The following is a 13,039-nucleotide window of genomic DNA, read 5'->3' on the forward strand; positions in this document are numbered from 1 at the left end:
CCTACCTACCTGCTCAGGCACCCAAATAACAATAATCATCCAACAATATCCAACTACAGCAAGAGGAAATAAAACAACGCCAGCCAGACTTTAATGACAAGAGATAGTATATATCAACATCACAAACCCACGCCTAATAGAACATCAATCCATTATCCCCTCCCAAAACGATATACATACATTGCATTACACAGTAGCTTTAAAACCCACAACTTGAAGCCCGTAACTTGAAACAATACCTCCAACAGGATAATATTTCATTTATGTATTGATTCCGCTATCATTTCTAACCCTACCGAACTATCATCTCATCTATGATCAACTTAGTAAAAAGTTCTCGATTCGTTAGTCTTGATAGTATAAAAAGTATGCCTCCCCTCCCTTCCTAATTCTATGACGAAGCACAAGCACGTCCTCACCCTCCATTGTATCATCCAAAAGAACCACAGCAACACATATACCAATTCTCAATTCGAGTCATTCATTCCACCATCAATCCAATCCCTATTACGCCATTATTCACCCCTCATAATATCTCGAAATTTGTCGCAATAGCTTGACCCATCACAACTGCTCTCCCTCTACCAAATACTGTGATCAAACAATCGGGGCTTGTACATTAACTTGTTGAGGCTGTAGAGCTTGTTCTGATTTGAGATATTGAGCCGCTTTGGCCTCATCAAATCTCCAAATTCCACCAGTTTTATCCTCATCAGCTGTTAATTGGATGCAGGGAGCCAATTGTTGTAGGATGGGACAATTATCCATCTTGGTGAAATATCTTCTCTCCCAAAGTCTTCCCTCATTCTTTTCCTTTAATCTAAGTTCTCGTTGAGAAACTTCGATTTTGGTCTTCTCATTACCGGTTGCATCCATGTCACCAACTGCGATACCAGCTGCGACCTTGGACCACGCACGCCGCGATTCTAATGGATCTTGTTCCTCGATTGGTGCAACGATGAGTGGAGTGGTAGGGGTTGCATCCGCATCATAAGAATCTATCAGACCACTCTTCTTTCCACCTTCTTTGATCTCAAATTGCTTGGTCCATTGTCCAGTTACGGTGTATAAAACGTCCTTTTCTTTACCAGTGGGGTATAATGTAGCGGTGAAACTATTCTTCTTGCCAGATAGCCATCCTTTGCCACTATAGTCAATCTTGGCAGTAAATCCTGAACTACTTGTAATGTATGATTTGGCTTCGAGTTCGACGAATGGGGAGCCAAAGATCAAACCTTCAATATGAAGGTTTGGGAGAGTGATGAGGTAGGTTTCGTTGTAAGCGGGAATACTGAAGACTGCATGCCCAATTTGTTTAACGTTGATGGTTCGAGAGAATGATGCCTTTTGAGCATTGTATCCCTGCAGGTATACGCCATGTTTCTTGTTGGAAATTTGGTATGCGGTAACAGGTGGGTGATGGCTAGGGGCAATGTTAGAGATGGCACATTAAACATATCAAGAAACACATTACCTGACTTGCTCAGAAATAAGTTCAGTAGTTCCACAAGCATCTTCCCACTTTCCAAGGAACAACTCTCCTAAGAAGGGGTTCAATGGTTTCTTCTCATTTCCATATTTATCACTTCGACTGGCGTATTGTTGTTTCAATGTACTCAAGAACCATTTCAAGACCAAAAGTGCTCGTTTCTGAGGGTCCTTCTCTGCAGCAGGTGCGACGAATATGTTGGGATGTTCTGCCCAATATGAAGAGAACTCGGTCAATGATGTCGACGATAGAATGAATGGTGGAGCTGTCAACGATGATAGATCTCCATTGAATGAAGCGATGGATTTCAAAAAAGCACTCCAAGACCCTTTATTCTGCGCAGATACACCTGCTCCTTCAGCTTCGTTTGCGGACATGTTTGATAGTATGTGTTGTTGTTTGTGGAGGAGATTATTGATTTGAAGGTGTGGAAATCTGGAGATTGTGGAGGAATTTGAGTTGCACTGACTGATTCAGTTGTGTGTGAGATGTGAGGATTTGTTTAATGAATAGTGCTTTGAAATCGACGATTAATATGTATGGAAAACAAAAGGTATTCAACGAATAACAATTGTGGAAGAATGACAAGAAACAAGAATATTCAAGAGGCAGAAGGGGAGGGAGAGAGAAAAGGAAGGATTGTCCTTGTGATATTAATACCAACGAGGTTTATGATGGATGAGGAGATGAATACCTGGTATGGATCTTTCTCAGGGTGTTGGGTATTTGGTAAGGAGGGAGCACATCTTAATTGACAGGGTATTTTGCAAAAGCTTGGCATTTGCCCCTCGAATTCATCTTTTGTCCCGTTCGCTTGTGGAGAACGTCATCTACACCAACAGCACAGCCCGTTTTTCGGTGGGAGGGGAGGGGAGGGGATGGGGTGGGATGGGATTGTCGGAAGGAATTTCTCCCCAGCTCAGGTTGCTGGTCTCGAGCTGGTCTCGCAGATGGGAGAGATTGTTCTACTGGCCAAACTAGTTTGGCCTCTGTCTGACCAGACCAAACCCTCTGCATTCTGTCTGATGGGTGGATTGGATTGAGAGATTGTACCTGCAGATTCGGAGAGAGGGAAGCAAAATAAGAACACGCATAAGCACGCAGGCTACTCGGTCGAAAACGGCCATTCGAACTACTGTTGCTATCTAGCTGTGGAGAGGTGCGTCTGTGAATGCAATCTTCCACAGTCTGTGTATCAAGTACTGCAAATAAAACACAATATATATCGTCCATGTCGAAACATCCTTCAATATCTCGGCGTCCGTACCACCCATGCCACCCACACCATCCCTATATACGAAGTGGAGAGCGAAAGCAAACCCAATCAACCAAACTGCCATCCTTCTTCATGATAGTTAAGTTGGTACTCACGTCTCCACTTACTGCCACGAATCATCATCTCCTACTCTAAATATTATATGATTGCTGCAAAACATCTTCAAAACATACCTACACAGTATCTACAACCAACAATTCGTATTGATACGAGTACTATAGGCATTCAGGAAAAACAGGCCGCGTTTCGTAGGTGGCTTATCCTTTTAGCCAACTTGAATGCGAGAGTCTAACGGCCAAACGGGTCAGTTAGCAGATTTAACTATTTAACCTGATAAGTCCGCTTAGTAAGACATAAAACTCTTTCTATTCGTTCTTGGTGTTCTTGTTCTCTTTTCTAAAATTCACATCATTGCCATCTTGAAAAAGGTCTCACAATAGCATCACACTTCACCGGCGAAATTAATAATAGAAATTGTTTCAATCATGATAAAAAGTTTTTCATGTCAATTCGTTGCATTTATAGGTTTGACCAAAACTCCACCACCCCAACCACCATTTCTCCGCACTTCGCTATGGATTTCATAACAATGTCCTAAACCGTGTAAATTTTGAAACGCAATCTGAATATTCGCTAGTCATTATAAATTTATAGCTGTCCTGCAGTGTTGAAATCCTTAAGACCCTCGGTAAGACGTTGGGACATGGTTTTCTCTCCCTCACGAACCCAGACACGGGGACTATTTTAGCGTTAGTATACATTATTGTCAAGTATTTAAAGATTGAAGAATACTTACTCGAACTTCTTCTTGTTTGGCTTGTCTGCTCCATCTGGGTTACCAACTGGGGTCATGAGGTAATCCTTGTTCTTGAGGACGTAGTCACGGATACCAGTGAGATAAGCGAATTGCATATCGGTATCAAGGTTGACCTTGACAACACCGTAGGAGATGGCATCCAAGAACTCTTGCTTGGAAGATCCGGATCCACCGTGGAAGACCAAGAAGACTGGCTTGTCGTCCTTGGCTCCAATAGCTTGCTTGACATGGGCTTGGTGCTTGCCGAGGAGCTCTGGGCGGAGCTTGACGTTACCTGGCTTGTAGACACCGTGAACGTTACCGAAACCAGCGGCAATCGAGAAGTATGGGGAGATTGGGGAAAGAGCTTGGTAGATAGCAAGGATATCCTCTGGTTGAGTGTAAAGGGAGTTGTTGTCAACATCCTCGTTGTCGACACCGTCCTCCTCACCACCGGTGATACCAATCTCCTGTAGAATTAATTAGTGGATGACAATCTCAAATTTCTCAAATTGCTCGACGTACCATCTCAAGCCATTGCTTCATTGGTGCAGCTCTCTTCAAGTATGCGGCAGTAGTCTTGATGTTGTATTCAACCTCCTCCTCGCTCAAATCGATCATGTGGGAGGAGAACAAAGGCTCGTTGTGCTCCTTGAAGTATTTCTCATCAGCGTCGAGAAGACCATCCAACCATGGCAAGAGCTTCTTGGCGCAGTGATCAGTGTGGAGGACAACTGGGATACCGTATGCTGGTGCAAGAGCACGGATATAGTGAGCACCGGCGATACCACCAGCGATGGAGGCCTCTTGGTTACCGTTGGAAACACCCTATGAGATGATTAGATACTGCAAGTTCTGAGGGAGCAAGATTATTTTCTAACCTTTCCGGCGAAGTAAGCGGCACCACCTTGGGACATTTGAAGGATAATTGGGGAGTTAGCATCGCGAGCAGCCTCGAGGGATGCTACGACAGTGGAGGAAGAGGTAACGTTCTGCCACGGTTAGCTGATGTCCATACGCACATTCTTTCGACGGTGTCATGACATACGATGGCTGGAATGGCAAAGTTGTGCTCTTGGGCGTATTTGAAAAGATTGAGGACATCATCGCCAACGATGACTCCGGACTTTCGGCTGAGAACGTCTGTGCAACCCATCTTGTCGATTGTATGTGAATGTGTGTTTGTAGTTTGAGGTTGGTAGTTTGCAACTTGTAGTTTGTGTTTTCAAAAAGGGGTATCTGAGATTTGGAGAAGAAAAGAATCAATAAATGGTCAAGATAGATGAACAAGACGGAAAAGGTTTTCTTTAGTAGAAGGTCATAGAGAGGGGTGGAGTATTTTGGATTTTCAGGACCGATACCGTCACTTGGTAAATGACGCTAATGGTGGGGGGCTGTTTCCAAATGGAATCCTCAACATATCAATTTGTTGGCATTCATTGGTCTTGAAGCCAAAAGATATGGAACCCCGAGTTGAACCTCAGTGAATGTGACGTACCTTTTTCACTCCTGTCTTTCCAATGAATTCTGAGTCTTTGCTTTTTCGATGGGTAGATCCAATATTTACGATTCGAGCTGGCAGTCGTGAAGAGGTACAGGTGGAGGGGGAGGGGCGGCACTAGAGAGGCAGGCAACTTTCATGCTTTTGAAGTAAAATCGATGAAGTGTTTACAAGTGGGGTTCCGGCGAAATTGACCTCATAGCCATGGCAATAAACCATCAGTGTAGCATTACCGAAGAAACTACGGCGAGATCCTCCGATTCATCATGCGTCGTCTTTGTTTGAACATGCTCCCCTCGGGCTTATTATTCGCTATCCTGGGCATGCAGCCAGAGGAAGCGAGCGAACTCTATTCCGGTCATAGCAGAAAGATGGATAGAGTAAGGTTGTGGTTATGCTCGAAGGTCTCCAGAGCAAATGGGCATATTCAGAAGAAGCCAGCCGCAGATTCAAGAGGACGACGGGGTGACACGAGTGGAAGTTGTATTATGTATGTGTAGAATAAAATTGATGGATGAACCGGCGTTTTACGACCAATGAACTTCTTTCTATAACTGCATATCGAATGTTTGCGGCTGCACTTCTTACGCGAAACAGTCCTGTCTTCCCAACGGCCTCCAACCCCCTCACTTCATGAATGAATGACAAATAATTAGTACATTTATTTGAGATTTACAATTTCTCAGCAATTTAATCAAATCTGATGATGCATGTATATCTAGGTATCACTCAAGTCCTCATCGATGTCTTTTGATTCATCTTCAAACTCTAATCTTGAGCATTGATTTTGATCGACCTTCGAACAGCCTCAGGAGCTCCCCTGAGTTGTATGTCGACCTCATAAATACCCAAATGTTTGACACGGTCTGTCTCTTCCGTCTCCTGAACAAATTTGATATCTTCCGGTCCAAACACAACCCGCTTTCCTTCCGAGTCCTGACCTAAGATGGTCTTCATCTTTGCGGCTATATCCGCAGTTGATACCGATCCATAGATGGGTACCTTTTCTGATTTCCCTGTACTATTCTTTGAAGCTGCAGCGGATATTGAAGAAGATGACGCTAGGGATGGTGAGACCTTCTTTACCGGTACAGGAGCAACAGTAATGGCCGTTTCGAAGAAGTCTATATAGGGTGGTATCAAATCGGATAAGATAGCTGTGGAGCGTTCGGGCTATTCACAACCAGTCAGCATTTCTTGTCTTTTAATTTGTGGAAAAATTGAAGGTAGACGTACGCTCAGCAATTCAAGCTCAACCACCTTCTTGAGGTTCAGTCGACGCTCTCCGCTGAGGAATTTCAATGCCTTCTTCTGATCTTGCACCGGCTCTATTCTGATGGCTTTGCGCTTTCCAAAAGTACTATCAGGGAGAGATACATTTTTCCTCGAACCAGCTTGTTCGGACTCTGTAGGTGTCACATATACAGCAAATCCTCTGCCATACAGCTTATTTCGCATCAATCCAGGAGGAACTTGAACAATTCTTCCTATAACAAAATTAGTCACTGGAGTTTTTCATGGCCTTCAGGTACATGCAAACTTGCCCTTTCTGCCAATTCCTATGACAGGTTTCAGTAACTGAATTGTAACATTATGATCCTTTTCTTTCGCAAGCTTCTTCTTCCCTCTGACCTGCTGGCTACTTGAGAATAGCAGTCCATCACCGAAACTACCTGTTGTCCGGCGTAGGCATGCTAGGCATGAAGGTACCCGCGATTGTAATAATGAAGCCATTGAAAGACAATGAGTTGAAGAGATCTCCAAATAATCGTTGCGAGTTCAAATCGCCAAAAATATTTGGGTTTGCTTACTTGACACCTCTGTTTAATTCATTCACCCCTCCACTAGCGTCGGAATATCGGTATGAACAAACACTGGGGTAACGACAAAATGAAGTCTGTATTGCCAATATTTGGTTCTGTTGACCTTGATAAGAGATTTCGGAATACCTTCTTTCCAAAAGTATTTTCCTCAGATCGTTCATGACAGTCGAGCATTTTGCACTGTCTGCGGAGGAGAGTTTTCAAGGAGTTGACATACAATTCATTGTTTCTACTTGGGGTCCGGAACAACTTTGGCAGCGGGGACCTGATCTTACCATACAGAACTTATAGGCTTCAACTCCTTATTTTCTTGAACGCAGAAAGAAGTCGCCCGAACGGTTAAATTCGAAGGTGTGTTTTGTGATGGAACAGTGATTATTGAATCTTCTTCCTCAACCTTTCAACATTGCCTCTTCTCCTCATCATCTCTTCTCCTCAACCTCGTCGTTGATTCAACTCGCCCATCATCTTATCCGACCTCCCCCCGAAATTTCCGACGATCTTGAGTTTGACGAAAGTATGCCAGATAAACAATTCACAACTTTAACATATGCCGCGGGCGCCTCTCTAGCTGCAATCACACTCGTCTATGTATTTGCGCCAACCTTCCTAATGGACGAACAAAACTCGTCATCCAATACGAGGAAGAAAGGAGTGGTAGGATTGGTCAATACTGCCAATGATTGTTTTATAAACTCAGTACTCCAGGCCCTCGCTGGTTTAGGAGACCTACGCATATATCTGATCAGGGAAACACATAGAAGGGACTTGGATAGCTCAGAGGTATACAGTCGGATTGTGGAGGACCCGGCGCGGCAGGGTTTACCAGCATGGAAGATAGAAGGTCTACAAAAGGGCTTAGTTACCACGGGACTGAAAGACATTCTGGACGCATTGAACGAAAGACCTCTGTACAAAAAAACGATATCTGCTGGGCCATTTGTAACTGCACTAGAAGCTGCTTTCAAGCAGAGGATTAGCCGGCAACAACAGGACGCGCAGGAGTTTTTGCAAGTAGTGGCTGAGAGATTAAACGATGAGTACCATGCAGGTCACAGGGCAAGAAATCACGCAAGGGATTTAGAAGCTGCCACTGCAGAATTGAACACTTCAAATAAAGGGACTGTGAATGAAGAGCTGGGCCAGCTTAATTTGAATGATAGCGATACGCCCGAGACCAGCTCTCCTGCGACAAAAGCGCCATCGGATTCTTCTCATAACTCAGAAAACGCAAGCTCAACTCTGTCAAGGTCGCCTCAGCAAGGCGGAGAGCCTGATAGTGACATTGATAAGGAAGATGGGTTCCCATTCGAAGGTGGTTCCGAGTCACAAATTGAATGTTTAACCTGTGGTTTTAAACCAAGGCCTACACAGACAACATTCTGTTCTCTTACATTGACTGTTCCTCAGGCCACATCTACCACATTAAATGCATGCTTTGATGGAATGTTTAAAACAGAATATATTGAGGATTTCAAATGCGAGAAGTGTAGATTATTACATGCCTTGGAAACCTTCGAAGAGGAATACTCTCGATCAAATTCTCAAAAATTCAAGGAGAAGACTCAAATATCAATCGACAAACTGAAGGCTGCTATAGAGACAAACCCCGAAGAGGAGCTTCTCGACGTTGAACTACCAGATTCGAGATTTGCTCCCAAGCGAAAAATTGCCAAACATGTCCGTATTACCAAATTCCCAAAAGTCATGGCGATTCATCTGTCAAGGTCAATCTTCGACTCCAGATCAACGACGATGAAGAATTCTGCCAAAGTGGCATTCCCCGAACAGCTCCCACTTGGAGGTTTATTGGACCGACGAAAGTACAAACTTCTTAGTCTAGTCTGTCACAAGGGGAGTCACCATAGTGGACACTATGAATCTTTCCGGAGACAAAATATTGTCGCTCCATTTTCAACCCCAAATACTTTCCAGCCATCAGTGGCGTATGCCAGATCTTCAACCCATACCCCTTCATTACCTTCGACCCCTCAAACAAGTGCTACTCCAAGGGATGATGGTGATAACACGACACTCTCATCGACTCCAGAATTATTGTCCTCAAAGACGGCCTCTACCACATCTCTTTCAAATACAAACGGGCGCCATTCATTAGACTCTTCACTCAACAATAAACATCTCTCTGGTGTCAATCCAACATCAGCCAGTTCCATTGCGTCGTCATCTAAAACAGCGGGTCCCACATCAGCTCCCCATGACTCTGATACTGGTAGCATCCGCTCCTTAGGACGTTCGGCTCGGAAAACTCTGTCTAAAGTTTCCAGTACAATTAGTCGATCATCCCCTGCTTCATCTTCGCCCAACCTGTCTCCGTCCAATCCAGAAATCAGCCGGGCATCATTGACAGAAACAGTTCGCACTAGGCGGAAAAAGAAGGTGGTTGAAAGATGGTGGAGAATCAGCGACGAAAAGATAAAAGAGAGCAAGACTAGTGAGGTTTTGGGCATGCAAAAGGAGGTTTATATGTTGTTTTACGAGCTGGAGCGGGGAGAGGAAGATCCATAAAAGCATTTTGGGGAGACGCGTTGCATAAGAATATAGGATTTGGGCTATATTTTGTATATTGATTGAACATGTATTTGATACCGGAAGCTGGTTTGAACTAAATAGATGGACATTAGGTAGTCCCAGCGAGGAATTTTCACTATAAAGCGCTGGGAGATTACACTATTTATTCTGAGTAATAAGATTTTTTGCATTATAAAAGTACTTGACTATGTCATATGTAGCTACCCGCCAAACTCAGGTAGGTGTCAGTTGTCGAGAAGAAGTGACAATAGCATATTATTATAGTCGTCTAAAAAGAGTTCGTGATTGTCATTCGTCTAAATGGAGTAGTTACCGAACATCGAAATCTTTGGATTCACCGCCCTCAGATCTACCAAACCCACCATCGAATAACCAAGCAATAAATCACTTGCTCAATAAAATCGATTACTTATACATTCCGCGTGAATCGATTTTTTACAGTTCCAAAGTCCCGTACTAACGTACAAATACAATACAAACACAGCTACGGGTCATAAGGATTACCCGAGTCCACGCGCTCGCCCCTCCAAGCTCTAGAAAACGCGCTCTTCGCGTTAGCATTCTACGAAATTCAAAATTCACCAAACCGCGATCAATACAACACAATCGCATTGCAACACGTCTCATGAACATGCGCGCAAATGGCTCCTAGCAAACAACCTCGATATGACAGCTCGCCTTCGCCGCGCACGAGAGGAACTTTTCGTGCGAATGATAATGATAACGGGGCTGATATATGGGGCAACAGGGCGAGGGGAGGGCCCGGAGATACTTGGATAAAGAAGATAATGGAAGACGATGAAAACAATGGGGAAGATGCGAGTGTAGATATCGAGGGTGTTACGAGAGATATTGGGAAAATGAGAGAGGAGGAAGCTAATGGGACGGGTAGAGGATGGGACACAGAACTTGAGTTTACGGCTCGGAGTGTGGATGTTAATCGTAGCCCACGACTGAAAACAAATGGTATACCGAGCAGAATTGAGGAGATTATGGAGCAGGAGAGGAGTTTTGTTGAGGATGAGGAGGAGGAAGAGGAACATGGAGAGGCAAATTATGTGAAGGTTCAAGAGAGGCCGGCGAGGAGAGGAAATTCCGTTGATAATCCTGCAAGTCGACAAATTTCGCGGCCAGTAGAGGATGAGAATGCGCAAAAGGAGACAATGCGCGTAAAATCAGAAGAACGGAGAGAGCGTGTGCAAAGAGAATTGGAAAAACGGCGTGCGGAACGGAGACCAATTACTTCGTATGAGAGTGAAGATAATAAAGTTCCCCAGGAAAGGCAGGAAGGAGCATTGCGGAATAGGTTGTCCCGGGAACGAAGATCAAAAAGCGGCGACTTCTCGAAAAGCAATTCATTCCATGTCGACAATCATGTACGCAGCATGCGTAATGATAAAGAAAATGTTATGCCGCAGGAAGATAAGCCATTATCCCGACTAGAAAGAAGGTTTCAAGGGTACGATGGCTTGAAAGCAATACAGAGGGCCCGTGGAAGCAGATTAAGAACCGATTACGACCAGAGAGTTCCAGAAATAACTGAACCACCGGCGAATTCTGAATCCAGCCATAGAATTCTAGAAAATGCTGAACCACGGACTAAGACCGAATATAACCATAGAGCACTAGAAAATATTGAGCCGCGATTTTTGGATCGACTTAAAGCCAACGATGAAACGGACAAGATGCACGAAAAAACAACACTTGAGAAAGAAGGGGAAAGGATACGTGGAAGGCCTATTACAGTATTTGCCGAAAATGAGAGACGTCTAAATGGAGCAGCGTCTAAACAAAAAGATTCCCTTCAGATCTTAAGGAATCTTTCTAAAGCCATTACGGGTACAAGTGGAAGCGGGAGAGATAGTCCCGGTGGGTTAGATAATAACACTGAAGCTCCGGCATTACAAGAAAGATCTCCCTATGAGCTTGAACAGGTCTCCGAGAAGCTTCCAAATTCTGCGCCAACTCCACCTCCAGCAGCGCCTATCAATCCTCTCCTATTGCCCACTCCAAAAGTTACAGGCGGGTGGATCGAGACCCCTGCACCACCGCGAATGCGCACCAATGGTAGAACACCCAAAGAACAGCCTCATATCAAAGAGGAACCCTCCTCGCCCCGCAGCCACGGTGAGCCTTCCAAACCTTCCCAGTCACGTTCGCGATCCCGTCCAACTCCAATAAACAGTGCCCCTACCGTCTCCGCCGCTGCCGACCTCAAACGTATAGAAAAGGAAGCTCGGATTGATGATTCTACTACCATCGATCGAGACTTTTCCTTATTTATAAAGAATCAACCTAAATCTCCAGATTCTGAAACTGTAGAAATCAATCTCGATTTCGATGAAAATGGCCAACCACTTTCTCACGAAGAGAAAGAAAAAAGGTTGGAGGAACTTGCGTTCCTTCGTATGAATCGGAGTTTAATACACACTACGAGTAGTATACGAGATGCTAGGCATGGCATTGAAAGATTGGAACAACAAGTGTCATCAGGTCCACAATCGCACTCACCCAAAGAACTTGGAATCGCAACCCCCAAAACATCATCTCGTCCTTTTTTCCTTGATGCTCCTCTAAATCCTGCCTTGAACCCAAATGTTCACTACCTCATGATACCCCTTCCCCGCCTCCGTTACCCTGGAACTGGAAAACTTACCTGGTTTGGATTACTATTTACTATCTTTATATCATGGTTTGTAGCTGAATGGGCAATGTGTGAAACGTATTGTCATCCTAAATACTCAAACAAAGATGTTTGGCACCCTTCCGATCCGTTTTGGCCCTGGGCTATTCCAACAAAAATGGATCAGTGGACGGGGAAAGTAGTTAGTAGGGGGATAGGAGATGCGTGGGACTGGTGGGAGGGGTATGATGAGGAGATCAGAATTTGGAAGGAGAAGGTGAAGAGAGAAGAAGTGACGACACCTAAGGTTGTGGGACTCGGTGATGATGAAGTCGTGGAAGATCATGCGTCTAAAGATGATGGGAGGAAAGGGGGCAGCAGCTGGTGGAGCTGGGATAATGATGAAGTTCTGTAGCAATGCATCAGTATAGTATAGCTTGCAAAGTGTTCTTGGATAAGTTGATAGACATTTAGTGTTTAAAAAGATGGACAAATTCATGATGGCGTTCGAGGAAAGTTTTATTCCAGGATTGGACATGCAATGTTGCATTGTTGGGATGGATACCTGAACTGGAATTCTCCTGGTTGGATAGAGTCAGATGGCGTATGGCGCAGTGTTTAAGCTCGGTCAAATTAGCGAGCTGGATGCCTTTTGGGACAACCGAATGGAATGGAGTGTATATAAATTCCTTGCCATAGTTTTCACGGGAGATCTTAGATTGAAGTGAAGGGTGAAAAGTGAAATGCATTAGAGGTGGGCAGAAAGGCGAGTGATGTCAAAACCACAGTATTTTTGATACCTAGGTAGTTCTAGGGTACGCATGAAACCTTTTTATATGAAAAATCTTTAATCTCTATCAAAAGTACCATTTCAATGAAAAATTCCTTGTGTCACCCAAAGTATATGGGACTTGGATGGTTTCCGGGATTCCGTCGGTCTGGGGCGGTAGAAATAATTCTTTGATTGATTGAAACCCCTTG

General features: G+C 44.2%; 5 protein-coding genes across 5 annotated transcripts; 2 read left to right on the top strand and 3 right to left on the bottom strand.

Annotated features, from left to right (window-relative positions):
- Positions 1 to 182: 182 nt before the first annotated feature.
- On the bottom strand, positions 183 to 2,150 carry BCIN_11g03080 (hypothetical protein). Its single transcript, XM_001556767.2, has 2 exons — positions 1,475 to 2,150; positions 183 to 1,423 (listed from the first exon to the last, which is right to left on the bottom strand). The coding sequence occupies exons 1-2, from the start codon at positions 1,864 to 1,866 to the stop codon at positions 598 to 600; spliced, it is 1,218 nt and encodes a 405-aa protein (XP_001556817.1). The 5' UTR covers positions 1,867 to 2,150; the 3' UTR covers positions 183 to 597.
- Positions 2,151 to 3,268: 1,118 nt separating this feature from the next.
- On the bottom strand, positions 3,269 to 4,801 carry Bcfba1. Its single transcript, XM_001556768.2, has 5 exons — positions 4,610 to 4,801; positions 4,443 to 4,553; positions 4,087 to 4,389; positions 3,562 to 4,031; positions 3,269 to 3,504 (listed from the first exon to the last, which is right to left on the bottom strand). Exons 1-5 carry the CDS (start codon positions 4,715 to 4,717, stop codon positions 3,414 to 3,416), a joined length of 1,083 nt encoding a protein of 360 aa, XP_001556818.1. The 5' UTR covers positions 4,718 to 4,801; the 3' UTR covers positions 3,269 to 3,413.
- Positions 4,802 to 5,528: 727 nt separating this feature from the next.
- BCIN_11g03100 (hypothetical protein) lies at positions 5,529 to 6,851 on the bottom strand. Its single transcript, XM_001556769.2, has 3 exons — positions 6,607 to 6,851; positions 6,299 to 6,549; positions 5,529 to 6,235 (listed from the first exon to the last, which is right to left on the bottom strand). Exons 1-3 carry the CDS (start codon positions 6,794 to 6,796, stop codon positions 5,831 to 5,833), a joined length of 846 nt encoding a protein of 281 aa, XP_001556819.1. The 5' UTR covers positions 6,797 to 6,851; the 3' UTR covers positions 5,529 to 5,830.
- Positions 6,852 to 7,024: 173 nt separating this feature from the next.
- Positions 7,025 to 9,573, top strand: Bcubp16. The gene has a single exon (XM_001556770.2). The coding sequence runs from the start codon at positions 7,405 to 7,407 to the stop codon at positions 9,409 to 9,411; it is 2,007 nt and encodes a 668-aa protein (XP_001556820.2). The 5' UTR covers positions 7,025 to 7,404; the 3' UTR covers positions 9,412 to 9,573.
- Positions 9,574 to 9,859: 286 nt separating this feature from the next.
- Positions 9,860 to 12,819, top strand: BCIN_11g03120 (hypothetical protein). The gene has a single exon (XM_001556771.2). It carries the CDS (start codon positions 10,077 to 10,079, stop codon positions 12,471 to 12,473), a length of 2,397 nt encoding a protein of 798 aa, XP_001556821.1. The 5' UTR covers positions 9,860 to 10,076; the 3' UTR covers positions 12,474 to 12,819.
- Positions 12,820 to 13,039: the final 220 nt, after the last annotated feature.

The sequence above is a fragment of the Botrytis cinerea genome, chromosome 11, assembly GCF_000143535.2.
Source record: "Botrytis cinerea B05.10 chromosome 11, complete sequence".
Lineage (NCBI taxonomy): Eukaryota > Fungi > Ascomycota > Leotiomycetes > Helotiales > Sclerotiniaceae > Botrytis > Botrytis cinerea.